This window comes from Lygodium microphyllum, chromosome 5 (assembly GCF_053477565.2).
Source record: "Lygodium microphyllum isolate KBCC chromosome 5, Lygodium_microphyllum_v1.1.10, whole genome shotgun sequence".
Lineage (NCBI taxonomy): Eukaryota > Viridiplantae > Streptophyta > Polypodiopsida > Schizaeales > Lygodiaceae > Lygodium > Lygodium microphyllum.
The window spans coordinates 72,774,942-72,789,444 of record NC_141139.1 but is presented as its reverse complement, the minus strand read 5'-3'; the positions used below and the strand labels follow the sequence as shown (position 1 = coordinate 72,789,444).

Genomic DNA, 14,503 nt, shown 5'->3' with positions numbered 1-14,503 from the left:
TACTGTAAATGAACCTGTAAATGCAGGAAATGATGCTGGAAATGATCAGCCAACTATTGCCCATGAAAATGAACCACTACATTTGCAGGAACGGCTAGGACAGCAAGCTGTTAATGCTGATTTGCAGACTGAAATGCTAGGACAGCATGCTGAAAATGGAAATTTGCAGAGACAGCTAGCAAACAATGACCATTGGGTTAGGAGATCGTCTAGGGCTACTGGACAACCTGACATATTTGTTCTTGGTGCAAACAATGTGGTTGATTATGTCATGTTGACAGACTGTGGTGAACCGTCTTGCTTCAAGGAAGCAATGGACAGACAAGGCAGCAAGAAATGGTATAAAGCCATGTTGTCAGAGATGGAATCTCTTGAGAAAAATAGCACTTGGGACTTGGTGCAATTGCCTAAAGGACAGAAAACCCTTCCATGCAAATGGGTTTACAAGATGAAGGTCACTTCTGATTCCTCACCAAAGTATAAAGCACGACTGGTTGCAAAGGGGTACAAGCAGAAGCATGGAATTGACTTTGATGAGATTCTCTCCTGTAGTCAAGATGACTACATTGAGAACCATTTTGGACTTGGTTGCAGTTGAGGATATGGAATTCATACAGATGGATGTAAAGACTGCATTTTTACATGGTGATCTGCATGAGGACATATATATGCAACAGCCTGAAGGGTTTGTTGAACAAGGGAAAGAGAAGATGGTATGTAAACTCAAAAGGAGTTTGTATGGGCTGAAACAAGCACCAAGAGAATGGTATCATAAGTTTGATACATTCATGCAGTCCCAAGGCTTTCATACAAGTCAAGTGGATTACTCCTTGTACACCAAGAAGGCAGTAGATGGCAACCTGATTATCTTGGTTTTGTATGTTGATGACATGCTGTTTGTTAGCAGGGATACTCATGCCTTGGATTCATTGAAGCAAAGTCTTCATAGCAACTTTGACATGAAGGATCTTGGTGATGCAAATCACATTCTTGGCATGCGAATACTCAAAGATAGGCCGACAGCCTTACTCTATCTATCTCAGTAGGAATATATCTCCAAGGTTTTGCAACGTTTCAATATGGAAGGGGGGAAATCAATTGGGGTCCCATTGCCTCCATATATGAAACTTAGTACAGTAGATAGCCCTACATCTGATGATGAGAAGGCTGAAATGGCCAAGATACCCTATGCTTCAGCTGTTGGCAGTTTGATGTATGATATAGTTGCTACACGTCCTGACATGCCTTTGCAGTGGGAGTGGTTAGCAAATACATGGCAACCCCTGGCAAGAAGCATTGGGATGCAGTGAAAGATATTATGAGATACCTCAAAGGCACAAAGCAATTGTGCATCTACTTTGGGAAGCAGAAGACATCTGTTGTTGGCTTTACGGATGCAGACTATGCTGGTCATGCGGACTGCAAAAAGTCTGCTTCTGGGTATGTGTTTACTTTCACAAAAGGAGTAGTATCTTGGATCTCCAGGCTACCAAAGTGTATTGCATTGTCTACTACATAGGCAGAGTATGTGGCTGCCACTGAGACATGCAAGGAGGCTTTATGGATTTCACGACTGGTGGGAGAGCTTAGCATCACAAAGTTACCTATTCTCCATTGTGATAGTCAGAGTGCTATCATGCTAGCACGGAATCCTGTTTTTCATGCAAAGACGAAGCACATACAGGTGAAGTATCACTTTATTAGAGATGTACTGGACAGCAAGAGCATTGAGCTTGTCAAAGTGCATACAAATGATAATCCTACAGACCTTCTCACGAAGGCTCTTCCAGCAGAGCAATTTGCTCATTGTCAACAGATGATGGGAGTTGGATAGATATATGTATTTCAGCTTTGTACATACCTAGACTTAGCTGATTCTTTTCTCCTCTTAGGCCACATTCCCTTAAGGTGGGAGGTTGTTGGGAATAAAGACCCTCGTGCCTTTAAATGTGCTCGGGTGTGAACACACCCTTAGCACTTGTACTTACACATATATATCTATCTAAAAACCTAAAGTCACTGACTCGTCATTGTACCTACAAACGTGCTCACTCTCTACTTTGCTCTATCTCACTCGCTGTCTCTCCCTGCGCATAAAGACTGACCGTCTCGATCTTCGTGCCTAATCTGTCACTACAATCCCGAGCCACATAGCGGTCAAACAAGTATTCCCATCACTCAAATGCTAGGTCAAAATGTTGAATTGCGAGTTCAATTATGATAAAAGACCTTTCATCAACTCAGCTATGGTGGAAGCATTTCGTACTTCGCAAGAGAGGAAAATCTCTAGAGAAGCCCAACAAGGGTTTGATTTGGGTTCCAACCTCTAAACTAGGTCCCATAAGTTCTATAAATCTAAAACATGCCTCCCAAGATTTGACCGAGTCATATAGTTAGACCAATTAAAAGGAGCCTTGTTAGCAAAAGCACTCTTTGCAAAGGCAAATGAAGAATAAGAACTTTGAGGCGTCTAATAACAGAGAGAGGGAAAAAAGATAAAAACACAGCCTAGGATACCAAAAGATACTAAAGGAGGAGGCATTAGAGTCGGAGACCCTTGCTCAACTATAGGTCGAGGTATCAGAACATAGCCAAAAGGTCAACTAGGTAAGAACATGTGTGGAAACTATGGTACCAATTGGTCAACACTTGGAAGTGGATATGCTCCGGTAGGTAACCCTTGCAAATAGAACCCTGAAGGTGCTTGGTTTGGGGGATAAGCTATAAGAGTGCACAACGGCAGAGAAACACGAATATAGAGAGAAGCACGAGAGAGAGAGAGAGAGAGAGAGAGAGAGAGAGAGAGAGAGAGAGAGGAAGCACAAGATAAAGGAAGAATACTACACTAACTAAAGAAGAATGTTGATACAATGATGATGGACTAATCAATCCTTGCATGCAGCCCAAAGCATTAGTGAGGGCACTAGATTAGGCTGATGACGATGGCAGCACCAAACACAGAAAGTCGGAGTGTCAAAGTGTGCCCCTACAAAGGGAAGAATGAAAACTGAACAATGTGTGTGTCTGCCAAGTGAGGGTGCTGGCTATAAATAGCCATAAATGCCCAAATCTAGACGACCTGCACCAATAGGTGCCAAAAAGCTGGCCGACCAGCATTTAATGCTGGTCACTAAAGAAAAATGCCAAAAAATAGGGGTGACCGTGTAAAAATCCAAGATGATGATGACAATGTCCGGCAAGTGTAGGCGAACTGTGAAAAGTAGAAATTGGCCTAGGAAAGCACACAAGCAAGAAGCCGACAAATAAAGAAAATGCACCTAAACTCCTAGGGCTCCCATGTCTCCATCAAACTCCAACAAGAGCTCACAACTAGGAGATGATAGACTGACATAACTAACATAGGGAGGCTAACATAAGCCCCCCACCATCCGTGCATCTCTATCACCCAGTTGCACAAGAGCAAAGGACCTAAAGGAATAAAATGTGCCTAAGTTTGATGATTCCCCCAGTGTGGGGTGTAGTGCTATAGATGAAGGAATGAATGAAGGTGCAACAAAAGGAAATGGTGGAATGAGTGGGATTTGAAATTGAGATATGGATGTAAGTGAAGTGCATGCAATGGAAAGATTTTGTGAATCAAATGAAAATATGCGAAATTGAAATGTAGGTAGTTGTTTTTGTAAAGATCAAGATGAAGATGAAGTACCAAAAAACAAATCCACTTGTAGAAGTAGTTGAAGAAGATATAGCAGAATTTTTTTTCTTACAATCATCTCTTTTTTGTGTTAACAAACTAGAATTTATCCTCTTCATGACTTAACCTAGTATCCTATATAACATAAGCAACCAAAGCAGAAGAAAGGGAGGAAGAAGTCCAAGAAATCAAAGTCAATCTCCAACTCTAATACAGATACAGAGGGGAAGCAAAAAGAATATCCCAAGTGTCCACATTGTGGAAAGACCTTGCACCCCGAGGAAAAGTGTTGGAAGAAATACCCTCACCTTCATCCGGAGTGAAGGGAAGGAGCTACATTGAAGCCTCCCTCTACCTCTACTTCTACACCTACTATTACAACCAAGTTAGTCTTCCTTTACATCCATCAATTGAAGGGGCCTTCTTCAGCTCTCTCCTCTTTTGAGAGGCCTTGGCTCATCACCAACGATGCATCAAGTCATGCCTCCTCAAGGAGATTGGCTCCAAGATCTCCGTACTTATGAGGATACAATCATTGACATTTCATCAGTGCCTACTTATGGTGATGGCACTTTGCCTCTTTTGCCAAAATGTCCATCTTCTGGCTCTATTTCAGATTTCCTAATATGTTCCAAACTTAGGCTTCCATCTCCTCTCAATTCATGGCCTTACATGTCTTGGTACCTAGGTTGTCTTTATCGAGCAAGCCATATTTATTGAGGATTCTTCTTCAAGAGTCAATCTTGCAATATACTCGCAAGAGAGGGGCTATACAATCTCCATTCCCCTTCCAGTGAGGGGCTCTCCAAGGCATTTTTCTACTGCCACACCCATTCCTGTTTGTACACCACATGTCCCACAAGATCTTTCCCATCCCCTGACATGTTCTCTAGTGGTTCCCTTGTACCCCCAATCCCTTTCGAAGGGGTACTATATCCGTGATGCCGTTGTGGATTCCTTGGTCCTTTGTATTTCTTTCTTCATCATTGAGCCACCATCCCCTACCGCTTGCATGGCCATCCCATGGCAGTTGATCCCTATTGTTCTTTCTTGGCAAGTTACAGTGCCTTTGATAGCTCCTCGCTATCGTCTCTCAATTGGGTCAACACATTGACTCACCAACTCTTAATTGGATCTTTCTAGAGTGATCCATTTGAGGCCTCATCACTTGCACTAGCCTATGGTGGCTGCCCATTAAATCACACTTTCATCTAGAGTTAAATTCTTACTCTTTGGCTCACATTCATCATTGTGGCAAACTTCATTGACAGTGGCACTCCTCCTACCACCCTCGAATCTACTGAAAGGTGAGAATGATCAAAACTTGCTTGGAAGAGCTATGGCAAGAGAGCAAAAGCAAGAAAGAGAGAGAGACCAAATGGAAACTCCAACAATCACAATGTATGACCGGGCCTTCCTTTATTCAAACTATCATTAAAATAATAAAAAATAAAGTGACAATGAAGGGCATCTGCCGCCTGAATGTGCAATGGCGAGTACTATTAGTGTAGTAATACACGGGTGGCTAGGCAAAGGCACCTTTACCCCCAACAACCTCCCACTTAAAGGCGAATCTGCCCCAGTGAGGAGTGAAAAAAAAAAGAAAAGACAGTACGATGTACACATGTACAACAGGATGAGGAAAAACATCCTCTCATCCAACGCCCATCAATCTCTTGAGGAAGGCAAAGCGCTCAATAGTGAGGCTTTCGTGAGCAGATCGACAAGATTTTCATTAGTGGAGATCTTGAGAAGGTCAACAAACTTGTCCTCCACGACCCCACGTATGAAGTGATACCTCACCTCAATGTGTTTCGTCTTCGCATGGAAGACCGAATTCTTGGCTAACTGAATAGCACTCATAGAATCCAAATGCAGCATAGGTATAGAATCAATCCCAAGGTCATGAACCAAACGGCCCAACCATATGGCCTCCTTGCAAGCCTCAATGGCTGCAACATACTCGGCCTCAATGGTAGAGAGCGCCGTACACTTCTGAACCCTAGACATCCAAGAGACAGCACCTCCAGCATAGGTGAATACATAGCCAGAAGTGGACTTCCTACTATCTGCATATCCTGCATAATCAGAGTCTATGTACCCCACAACTCTAGCATCCTAGCTGCCATAGCAAATACACATATCTGTTGTGCCTTTCAGGTATCTCATGATACCTTTCATGATATCCCAATGTTTCTTGCTAGGTATAGCCATATAGCATACCACAACACCAACTGCAAAGGCAATATCTAAACGAGTGGCTATCATGGCATACATCAAACTGCCCACGACTGATGCATAAGGAAACTTGTCCATCTCGGCCCTTTGCTCATCTATCTACGGACAATCGGCCTGTGAGACCTTCATATAAGAAGGTAATGGACAGCCAATAAGCTTCACGTCCTGCATGCGAAAACGCTCAAGGACTTTATGAATGTACTCCCTCTGTGAGAGGTAGAGTAGTCCCTAATGCCTGTCGCGCTTAATGCGTATACCAAGAATGTGAGAGGCCTGTCCCAAATCCTTTCATCTCAAAGCTCTTCTTCAGATGAGATTTAAGAGCATCCAACTCATCATGAGCTTTTCTTGCTATCAGCATATCATCCACATAAAGTACCAAAACAAGCAATGAGCATAAAGGCATCAAACTGTCTGCTTCAAGCCATAAAGACTTTTCTTCAACCAAATCCTAAGTCATATTCTTATGCAGGGAATCCATCTCAAACTACATAGCCCTCTCCCAGGAGTGACTGTTACCCCTGCGCATAACCTCATCATACATGAGAGGCTCTCTTACATCTGTAACCAAGACATAATGCATTGAGGGCTCAAATCTATCAAGTGGACGTCTAGCTCTAGTAGACCGTCTCACTGCAGGCTCTGCTACATGTCTAGCATCTTGTCCAACACCCTGGCCATGTGTAGCAATTGCTACTACAAGTTGTCCAACTAGCTATACATGAGCACGTAGCTCCTCCTAGAATATAACCTTGCGTATCTCTACCACCTTCTCAGGCTGCCTATGCATCTTGTCTTCATGGAAGACTACATCATGGCTGCGGATGACTTTTCATACCTACGGATCTCAAAGGCGATAACCCATCTTGCCTGCATCTCCATAGCCAAGGAAAATGCATTTGACACACTTAGGATCCAGCTTATTACGCTTGTCCTTAGGCACATGGCAAAATGCCTCACATCCAAAGACACGTAGATACGCATAAAACGGAGGTTTTCCAGTCCATATCTAGGTGATCTATTTATGATATGCACAGTTGTACTGACTACCTCAGTCCAAAAGCTCTGTGGTGGGCCTGCATGGCTAAGCATACTACGTGCACGCTCCTCAGTGGTTTTATTGATCCGCTCAGTCAAACCGTGGGATATAGGGAGCGGTCAACTGACGCTTAATATCCCTCTCATCACATAGTTGTTCAAAGGTACGTGATACATATTCTCCCCCGTTGTCAGTCCTAAGTCATTTCAACCTATGTCCAGTTTGGTTCTCGACCAATGCAAGCCATCTTTGAAACACAGCCAAGATATCTGACTTAAGCTTAGTGGGATAATCCCAAACTTTATGCGAAAAATCGTCAATGAATGTCACAAAATACTTTCCACCACCCATAGACTGACACGGCATGGGTCCACAAACATCCGAATGTACCAATGCCAGGGGGGCTCACTCACTCATGCGAGTCCTACTAGATTTCTTATGGGTATTTCTAGTTTGTCGACCATAAAGACAATGCTCACATGAATCAAAACATGCATAGTCAAGGGACGATAAGTACTGCAAACCAAAAAGCATTTTCATTCCCTTCAAGGACATATGGCCCAAACGGGCATGCCAAAGAAATACATTTGGAATGGAACTAACTGACAAAACATGGTCAACACAGGACCCATCAACTACAAGAGGATAGAGGTTGCCAGCCTTGGCACCTCTAGCAAGCACAAGTCTGCCACGGGTGATCTTCCAAGCAAAATCTCCAAATGAAACATAAAATCTAGCATCAAGCTGCCCTGTAGACATGGGATTGCGTATAAGCGCAGGTACATGACGTACATTCTATAACAGAAACGTATTGCTAGTAGAGAACTGCAGCTGTATATCCCTAATGCCAACAATAGCAAGTGGCATGTCATCACCCAAGCGAACTAGTGCAGTAGGAATGGAACCACTCATGGCATGGTATAACATGAAATAAAGTACCAGAATCCAAAAGCCAGAACTGTGCATATATAGAGTGAACCTCGGTCAACGGCATAGCATCACAAGAACTAGCTGCAAGTATATACTTTCCATCGGAGTTATCAATCTACATGACATTTATCTCCTCGATTTTCACACTGGATTTCGCAAGCATAATGCTGCTATCAGAGGACTTTTTATGTACTTTGTCTTTCCCCTTCTCTTTGCGCAACTCATGATACTGTGGGCGTATGTAACCCTTATTACCGCAATGATAACATGTCACATTAGCATTTCTTCCACGAGACTTGCTGCACAACTTACCATGCAACTTAGACCTAGACTTATGTGAGTCTCTACCACGGCCATTCCCACGATCATTCTTTCCATAACCATCCTTGCCTCTAACAGTCAAAGCATGTGACACACGAGAGGCATCCAAGTTCTTATGATTGATCTCTTCTTGCAGAAGAGCACTCTCTATATCAGGCAAGTTCAAAATAGTAGCAAGAGCATATAAAGTAGTGCGAAATACATCCCATGACTCACTCAAAGTCCCAAGCAAAAACAATGAAGTAACCTCATCATTAAAGCTAATGCCCTACAAAGTCAAGTTCTTGAGAATAACAGAACTAGCTCAAATAAACGAACATCGTCATATTCTCCTTCATGCACAAGTCCATAAGCTGCTTCAGCCAATACATCTGACTTGTTGGACCTTTCTTGTCATACAGGTTCTTAATTTTATCCCAAAGCTACTAAGCACTCTGTGCTTCCTCAACCACATTATAATGCACCTGTTCAGTGAGAAACTGCAGTCCAAAATGGTACAGACAGTTCAAAACTGCTTACTGTTTTCTGTTGTAAACAGCCAAAGTACCACCAAAACCAAGGCAAAATGACCAGAACTGATAGCTAATAATATTGCCCACCAAGTACCATCAAAAGTACATAAAATCAGGATGATTCAGTATGAAAATTCCACATCAGTCCATGCATAACTGCTTGCTGTAATAAATTACAACCAAGTACAATGAGAGCAAACTGTAGGCAAAATGAATGCACCAAGTCAATCACTGATTGTCAAAGCATAACCAGCATCAAGCCAACATAAATTAGCATGTGACAGTCATACGGACATCGATAGAGCAAACACCCAAGCATGTCAAATGAATCCATCATTAAGCCGACACACCCCCTGTGTAACAGGGCAAAGTGTACACAACACTAGCAAGACCTAGCATAAAGAGGTGTATGCTCAGGGAGTGCAAGCCCAAATGAGCTCAAGTACATCTGTGAGGACCACCGCATATCAACCATGCAACATCCAAGTGAAGATCCCAGTCTCAAGTATCCGAATGCTCAAGTAGCATAAACTCCCTACTCAATGTTTGTCAAGCGTATCAAGATTCAAGATGCTCCCACTAGTATAAAAGCCGTAAATATCAAGCAAAGAAGCTCAACAAGGGCATATGATAGCACCAGTGCCAGAAGATCCAAAATCAAGCATCAATAAGACCTAATGAGCATATAGGCCGTGTAGCATCCGTACATAGCATCCATAGACATCAAGTACATTCAAACTATAACTCTGGCAAACCAAGAAATAGCCAAAGTAAGCTCGGAGTAATCAAATGTCAAGCCAAAGCAAGGCTCAATAGCATCCAACTCCAAACAATGTAACGAGCATGTAGTAGTGACATAGACCAAGCATGTCAAGACCGGTCAAACATAAGCAAAGTACATGCCATAAGTACATCACAGATGAAGATCCAAATGCTATGCGAAGCGAGCTCAAGCTCAACCAATGATTCAAGAGCAAATCCAAGCTCTATGTTGATCCCCGAGAGTCACTACATCAATGTATACATCCAAGACATAGTCCGAATGCAATAAGCATATCCAAACATACGCAAATACGCTTCAACCTTGAATATTCCAGCAACAAATAAGTATCCAAAACTGAGCAAACAGTGGCTCAATCCAACCTCAAAACCATAGACAAACCATAGGCATACTTTCCCATATGTATAGGCACCAACTGGGCATAATCGAGCATCAAATGACTATGTAGCATGAGCATAAAGTGTAATGGCAGAGGGCTGCCTATGGACTGTGTAAAACAGTCAATGACTGAGTAAATTCAGCCCCAAAAGCATCTCAGATCATAGGCATACATTCCCCTAGCATTCGGGACCAACCGAGCAACCAATGTCAATGCCAACCAAGCATAAACATAAAGTGCTGATGTAACACTGTTCTTGTGGTTGCTTGCGAACTGTGGAAAACAGTCGTGAACTGAGGTAAATCAGTCCACAAATCAATGCCAATGATAACCACCAATGTCGAGCATCAAGGGGGTGTTCCCAACTGCCAAATGAAGTATTTTCAAGCTGCCAATGAGTGCCAAGGGAGGGCTGAAGTAAAAAACGAATTTTTTTGCATATCTTCAAGCTTGTCCAAACTGATCTAGGGCCTGTGGAAGGGCCGGGCAAGGTCAAGGCAAGGTTGAGGGAGTAGTCAAGGACCCCCAGGAGCTCCCTCTTGAAAGGCAAAGTCACCTGTAGAGAGTAGGCATCACAAGAAGCAAGAGGACATAGTTGCCCTGCTTCACAAAACTTGTGGACTGAAGTAAAATAACAAAAGAGAGCTCCAATACCCCAATGAGTGTAGATAATCAATAGAAAGCTGAAAGAGTCACGAACCAAATCGGAATGCTCGAGCAACCATGCTCTGATACCAATTGAAAGGTGAGAAGGATCGAAGCTTACTTGGAAGAGCTATGGCCGGAGAGCAAGAGCAAGAAAGAGAGAGAGAGAGACCAAATGGGAACTCCAACGGTCACAATGTGTGACCAGGCCTTCCTTTATTCAAACTATCACTAAAATAATAAAGAATAAAGAGATGATGACGAGCGCCTGCCACCTGTAGTGTGCAGTGGCGGGTACTATCAGTGTAGTAATACACGGGCGGCTAGGCAGAGGCGCCTTTATCCCCAATATCTATTGCATCTTCTTTGGCCTTTAAAAACATCTACTTCCAAGTCCTTGTGGGATCCATCCTAGTTAATAGTCCCACATGGGGCTATCTCAACTCTAGAGGATAATTTATTTTTCACAATATTTATCAATCTATTTACTATCTTTATCAATACCAAACACAACCAAGGCCAACATACCAAATGTTATGGACAACTAGAGTGAGGTGTGCCAATATATGCTCACTTGATATTTTTGTTGCAGAAATGTGTGAAACTACCATACTTCCACCAGCACTCATCCATAATCTGCTTTGCTTCTTCAATGTGATTTTTAATAACTATCAGCAATTGAAAACATCCATCATAGTAGCACCTCTCTCGTGTGCAAGAAGGAGATGAGACCCTTAGAGAAGATCACAAGGACCAGTCACTAGCAAGCATATGCTATCACTGGCTAGCTTTCTACTCAAAAAAGTGACATAATACAAGTGAAGAAGGAATCTTTAATAAAAGGATCACCAATCTCCTTTGTGAGGGTCAACTAACTACTCTCACACCTAGTTCGGGCTTCATCTTTCAAAGCACTTCATGGTGGATTTCAATTGTGTTTGCATCGAGAGGAAGCAACTTGTTCTACCTCTCCATCACTTCGCGTCCATCTCCATTCTGAATGTACCAATATTTGATATTGGGCACCCCACTATCCTAAACACTTGTATACATTTGGTGCATCTTGAGCAAAGCATCCTATCACTATCTACTTTTATCCGTTCATCATACACCTCAGTTACACACATTGGTTAGTTGAGATGATCAATACTTCATTGTCCATATTCATTTCTCCCTCCATCTTTACATGAAGAGTGTGAATGAGTCTTCCCACTTTCAGTTTTCTTTTGTTGCTGAGTATTGAAGATGCCATGAGATAGATCTCCAATCAAACAAAGAAAGTGGAGAAGGCCAAGATCCAGAGCTTTTCAACCATTTTTAACCTCATACTTCCTTGCCTATGCACTACAATACCAAGTACCAACCCAACTGAATTTGGACAAACTCTAGAAATCCATTGCAAGAAGCACATAACACAACTGTAGGAGCATGCTTAATTATTTTCTGAAATCAGGAGCTTATTAGAAAGCTTGTTTAACATTAAATAGTGACAGAGAAACACAAAGTCAACTTACCAAGAAAGCTACAAACAACTGAGTTAATGTAGCTTCGCGCCTCCAAGGAGTCCAAACCAAGAGCGATAATCTGAAATTGCCTATAAAAGTCATCATCTTTCTCCTCAATCCTTCCAAAATGTGCCACCACCTTAACACCTTTCACACGCTGCATCACTCTTTCTGCAGCGACAACAGCCTTTGGTTTGCCAACATCTTGCATCCTGCATCAACACCATGAGATAACATGTGAGCACCAAGCCTCAACAACCCTCTTTCCTCCCTGCCTACCACCCAACATGGACTCCAACTCAAAGAAAAGTCCCCCTCTTTGAGTGATGCAAATGTTTTTTATAAGCACCTCAAAACTGCAATGGCAATGGTCACACGGGCCAATAAACAAAGTTGGCATGGTTGACAAGAACCATAGCATGGCTAAACCAACACACATTGATGCACAGCCAAATGACCATTTAACACCCTTTGTTATCCTGATTGTAGGGCACCAAACTCTCAAACTGTAAGAAGGATATCCAACCCTCTCTTGATACTATCAGGCAAGATAGGTAAGGCATACTTTGTAATCCAACATATAGTCACAAAAAATCCTTGAAGAGGATCAGACATAAAAGAAGTGATTGTGAGTAATTGGATTCATGAAACAAATTAACAGATAAGTTGTGACCTACCTCAATGTTAACGTAGATATGTACAAAAGGATGAAACTCATGTGTTAGATTTACATAAATAAACTTCTCATCAAGTTCGTAGTAAGGCAGTTCTACTGCAGCTCCACATTAATATGCAGCCGTTGCAAAGGACTGGATACACACGCACTCTTAAAAACCAGAGGGTGTTGCTCAAGGAGGTCAACTGTGTGAAGCAGTTGGCCAGAAAAGATGCAATCAATTGGACGGTTATCCTTTTTTCTGTGCCTCAAATGAGGGTCAAAGGCATAAGTGAAACTTAGCCTATCTAGCTACCACTGATTTGACAAACATGCCTCTGTTCTCTTATGTCACAGCCCCCAAATGAGAGACATTACCCCCCCAAAAAAAAAACCTTATTTTCATTCTAACCCTAGATAGTCATAGGCATTGCTGTCTTTTTTTTTCCCCCGTTATATGGAACTTGATGAAGATATCATTCATGGACACATTTGTTATGTTTTGGGTCTCATAGGTTCATTACATTTCTGTAACTTCTATTTTGGTTTCCATTTACAACCCCAAAAATGCTTATTTGTATAATTTACAAGTGTCAAGGCACCACCCGAGAAAGTCGGGCGCCACCCTAGAGAGTCAGGGCACTACCCTAGAGAGTTCAATGACTCGTGCCCATAAATAGGAAACTCGTTCCTCATTATTCCCTCATCACACCTTCAGCCTCAGCCCTCTACCACTGCTATCCACTCCCCTACCTTGGCAGATATCTCAGTTCGTGGTGCTGTCCAGCTGATCATGACGCCATACCAGCAGGTGATTTCATTTTGGAGGTCTTCTTGACATCGCCATCAGACACTCCCAATTGCTGCATTTTCAGCCTGGCAGCCTGTTCATCATCCCTATTGCTGCATTTGCCGGTTTCACTCCCTCCTGGACTGGTACAATTGATTATCTTCATCATTATTGTGTGTTTTTTCAGCTCCTACTACCACCCCAACACCCAAGCAATAGTTCCCAACTATCAGCCAGTTTACGAAGGGTTTGTTTGCAGCAGATTCAGGCCATTTACAGCAGGTCACACCCTCTTTATCAGCACTAAATCAGATAACTGCGTTTTTGTGTTTTCTTTACTCTTGAGGACTGCATTTCGCTCCTACACTATTGTTCTTCATCTTTCAACATCTGCTTCGATATCCTACTGCCCAAACTCCCTTCACTATGCAAATTCCCTTCACGTGTTACCGCTTGATCAACCAAGATAGTGCAGTCATCTAAGAGCATTGCTCCATTGTATCAGCTTGATTTATTCAGCATGATTTAGTGATTCATCATTCATCATCATCTTCACTCTTCTTCTTTTGAATTTCTAAGTTTTAGCTTTTTCTTCTCTCAGTGTTTGCAATACACTATGTTTCTCCCTGCAAACCCTACTATCTCTCTAATATGGTATGAGTGCATACCATTCCAAAAAAGTTCTTTAGCGAAGAAGCCAAAGAAAGGTTGTGGGGCATCACCCTCAATTTTTTCCGCTATTTCCACTGCATCATCGGGAGATACCCTTTTCTTCTCCCTTCCTTCCTCCCTTTAAAATTTACCACACCGATGCTATGGCTTCTCCACAAACAAAAGGGCCGATCACTAGGTGCACCTCCTATGGCAAAAACAATCGTACCCTTGAAGATTGTTGGCATCGACCTTTGCTCGCTACCCCATCGGAGCACGTGTCTTCCCTCTGGCATTCAATGTGCCACATCACCCTTCTAGGCCACAGAGATCATTCTGTATCAGCTATCAATTTTTTATGATGAAGGTATATGGTGCACACAATGCGCACTAAGCCCTTAC

At 42.5% G+C, this 14,503-nt stretch overlaps 1 protein-coding gene across 1 annotated transcript in view; it reads right to left on the bottom strand.

Moving 5' to 3' along the window:
* ECR1 (E1 C-terminal related 1) overlaps nucleotides 1-14,503 on the bottom strand; it is a 42,682-nt gene that overhangs the window by 24,160 nt on the left and 4,019 nt on the right. Inside the window, exon 3 of the mRNA XM_087677965.1 lies at nucleotides 12,015-12,217. Coding sequence (XP_087534091.1) covers nucleotides 12,015-12,217 — 203 coding nt within the window. The remainder of the gene's footprint in view (nucleotides 1-12,014; nucleotides 12,218-14,503) is intronic.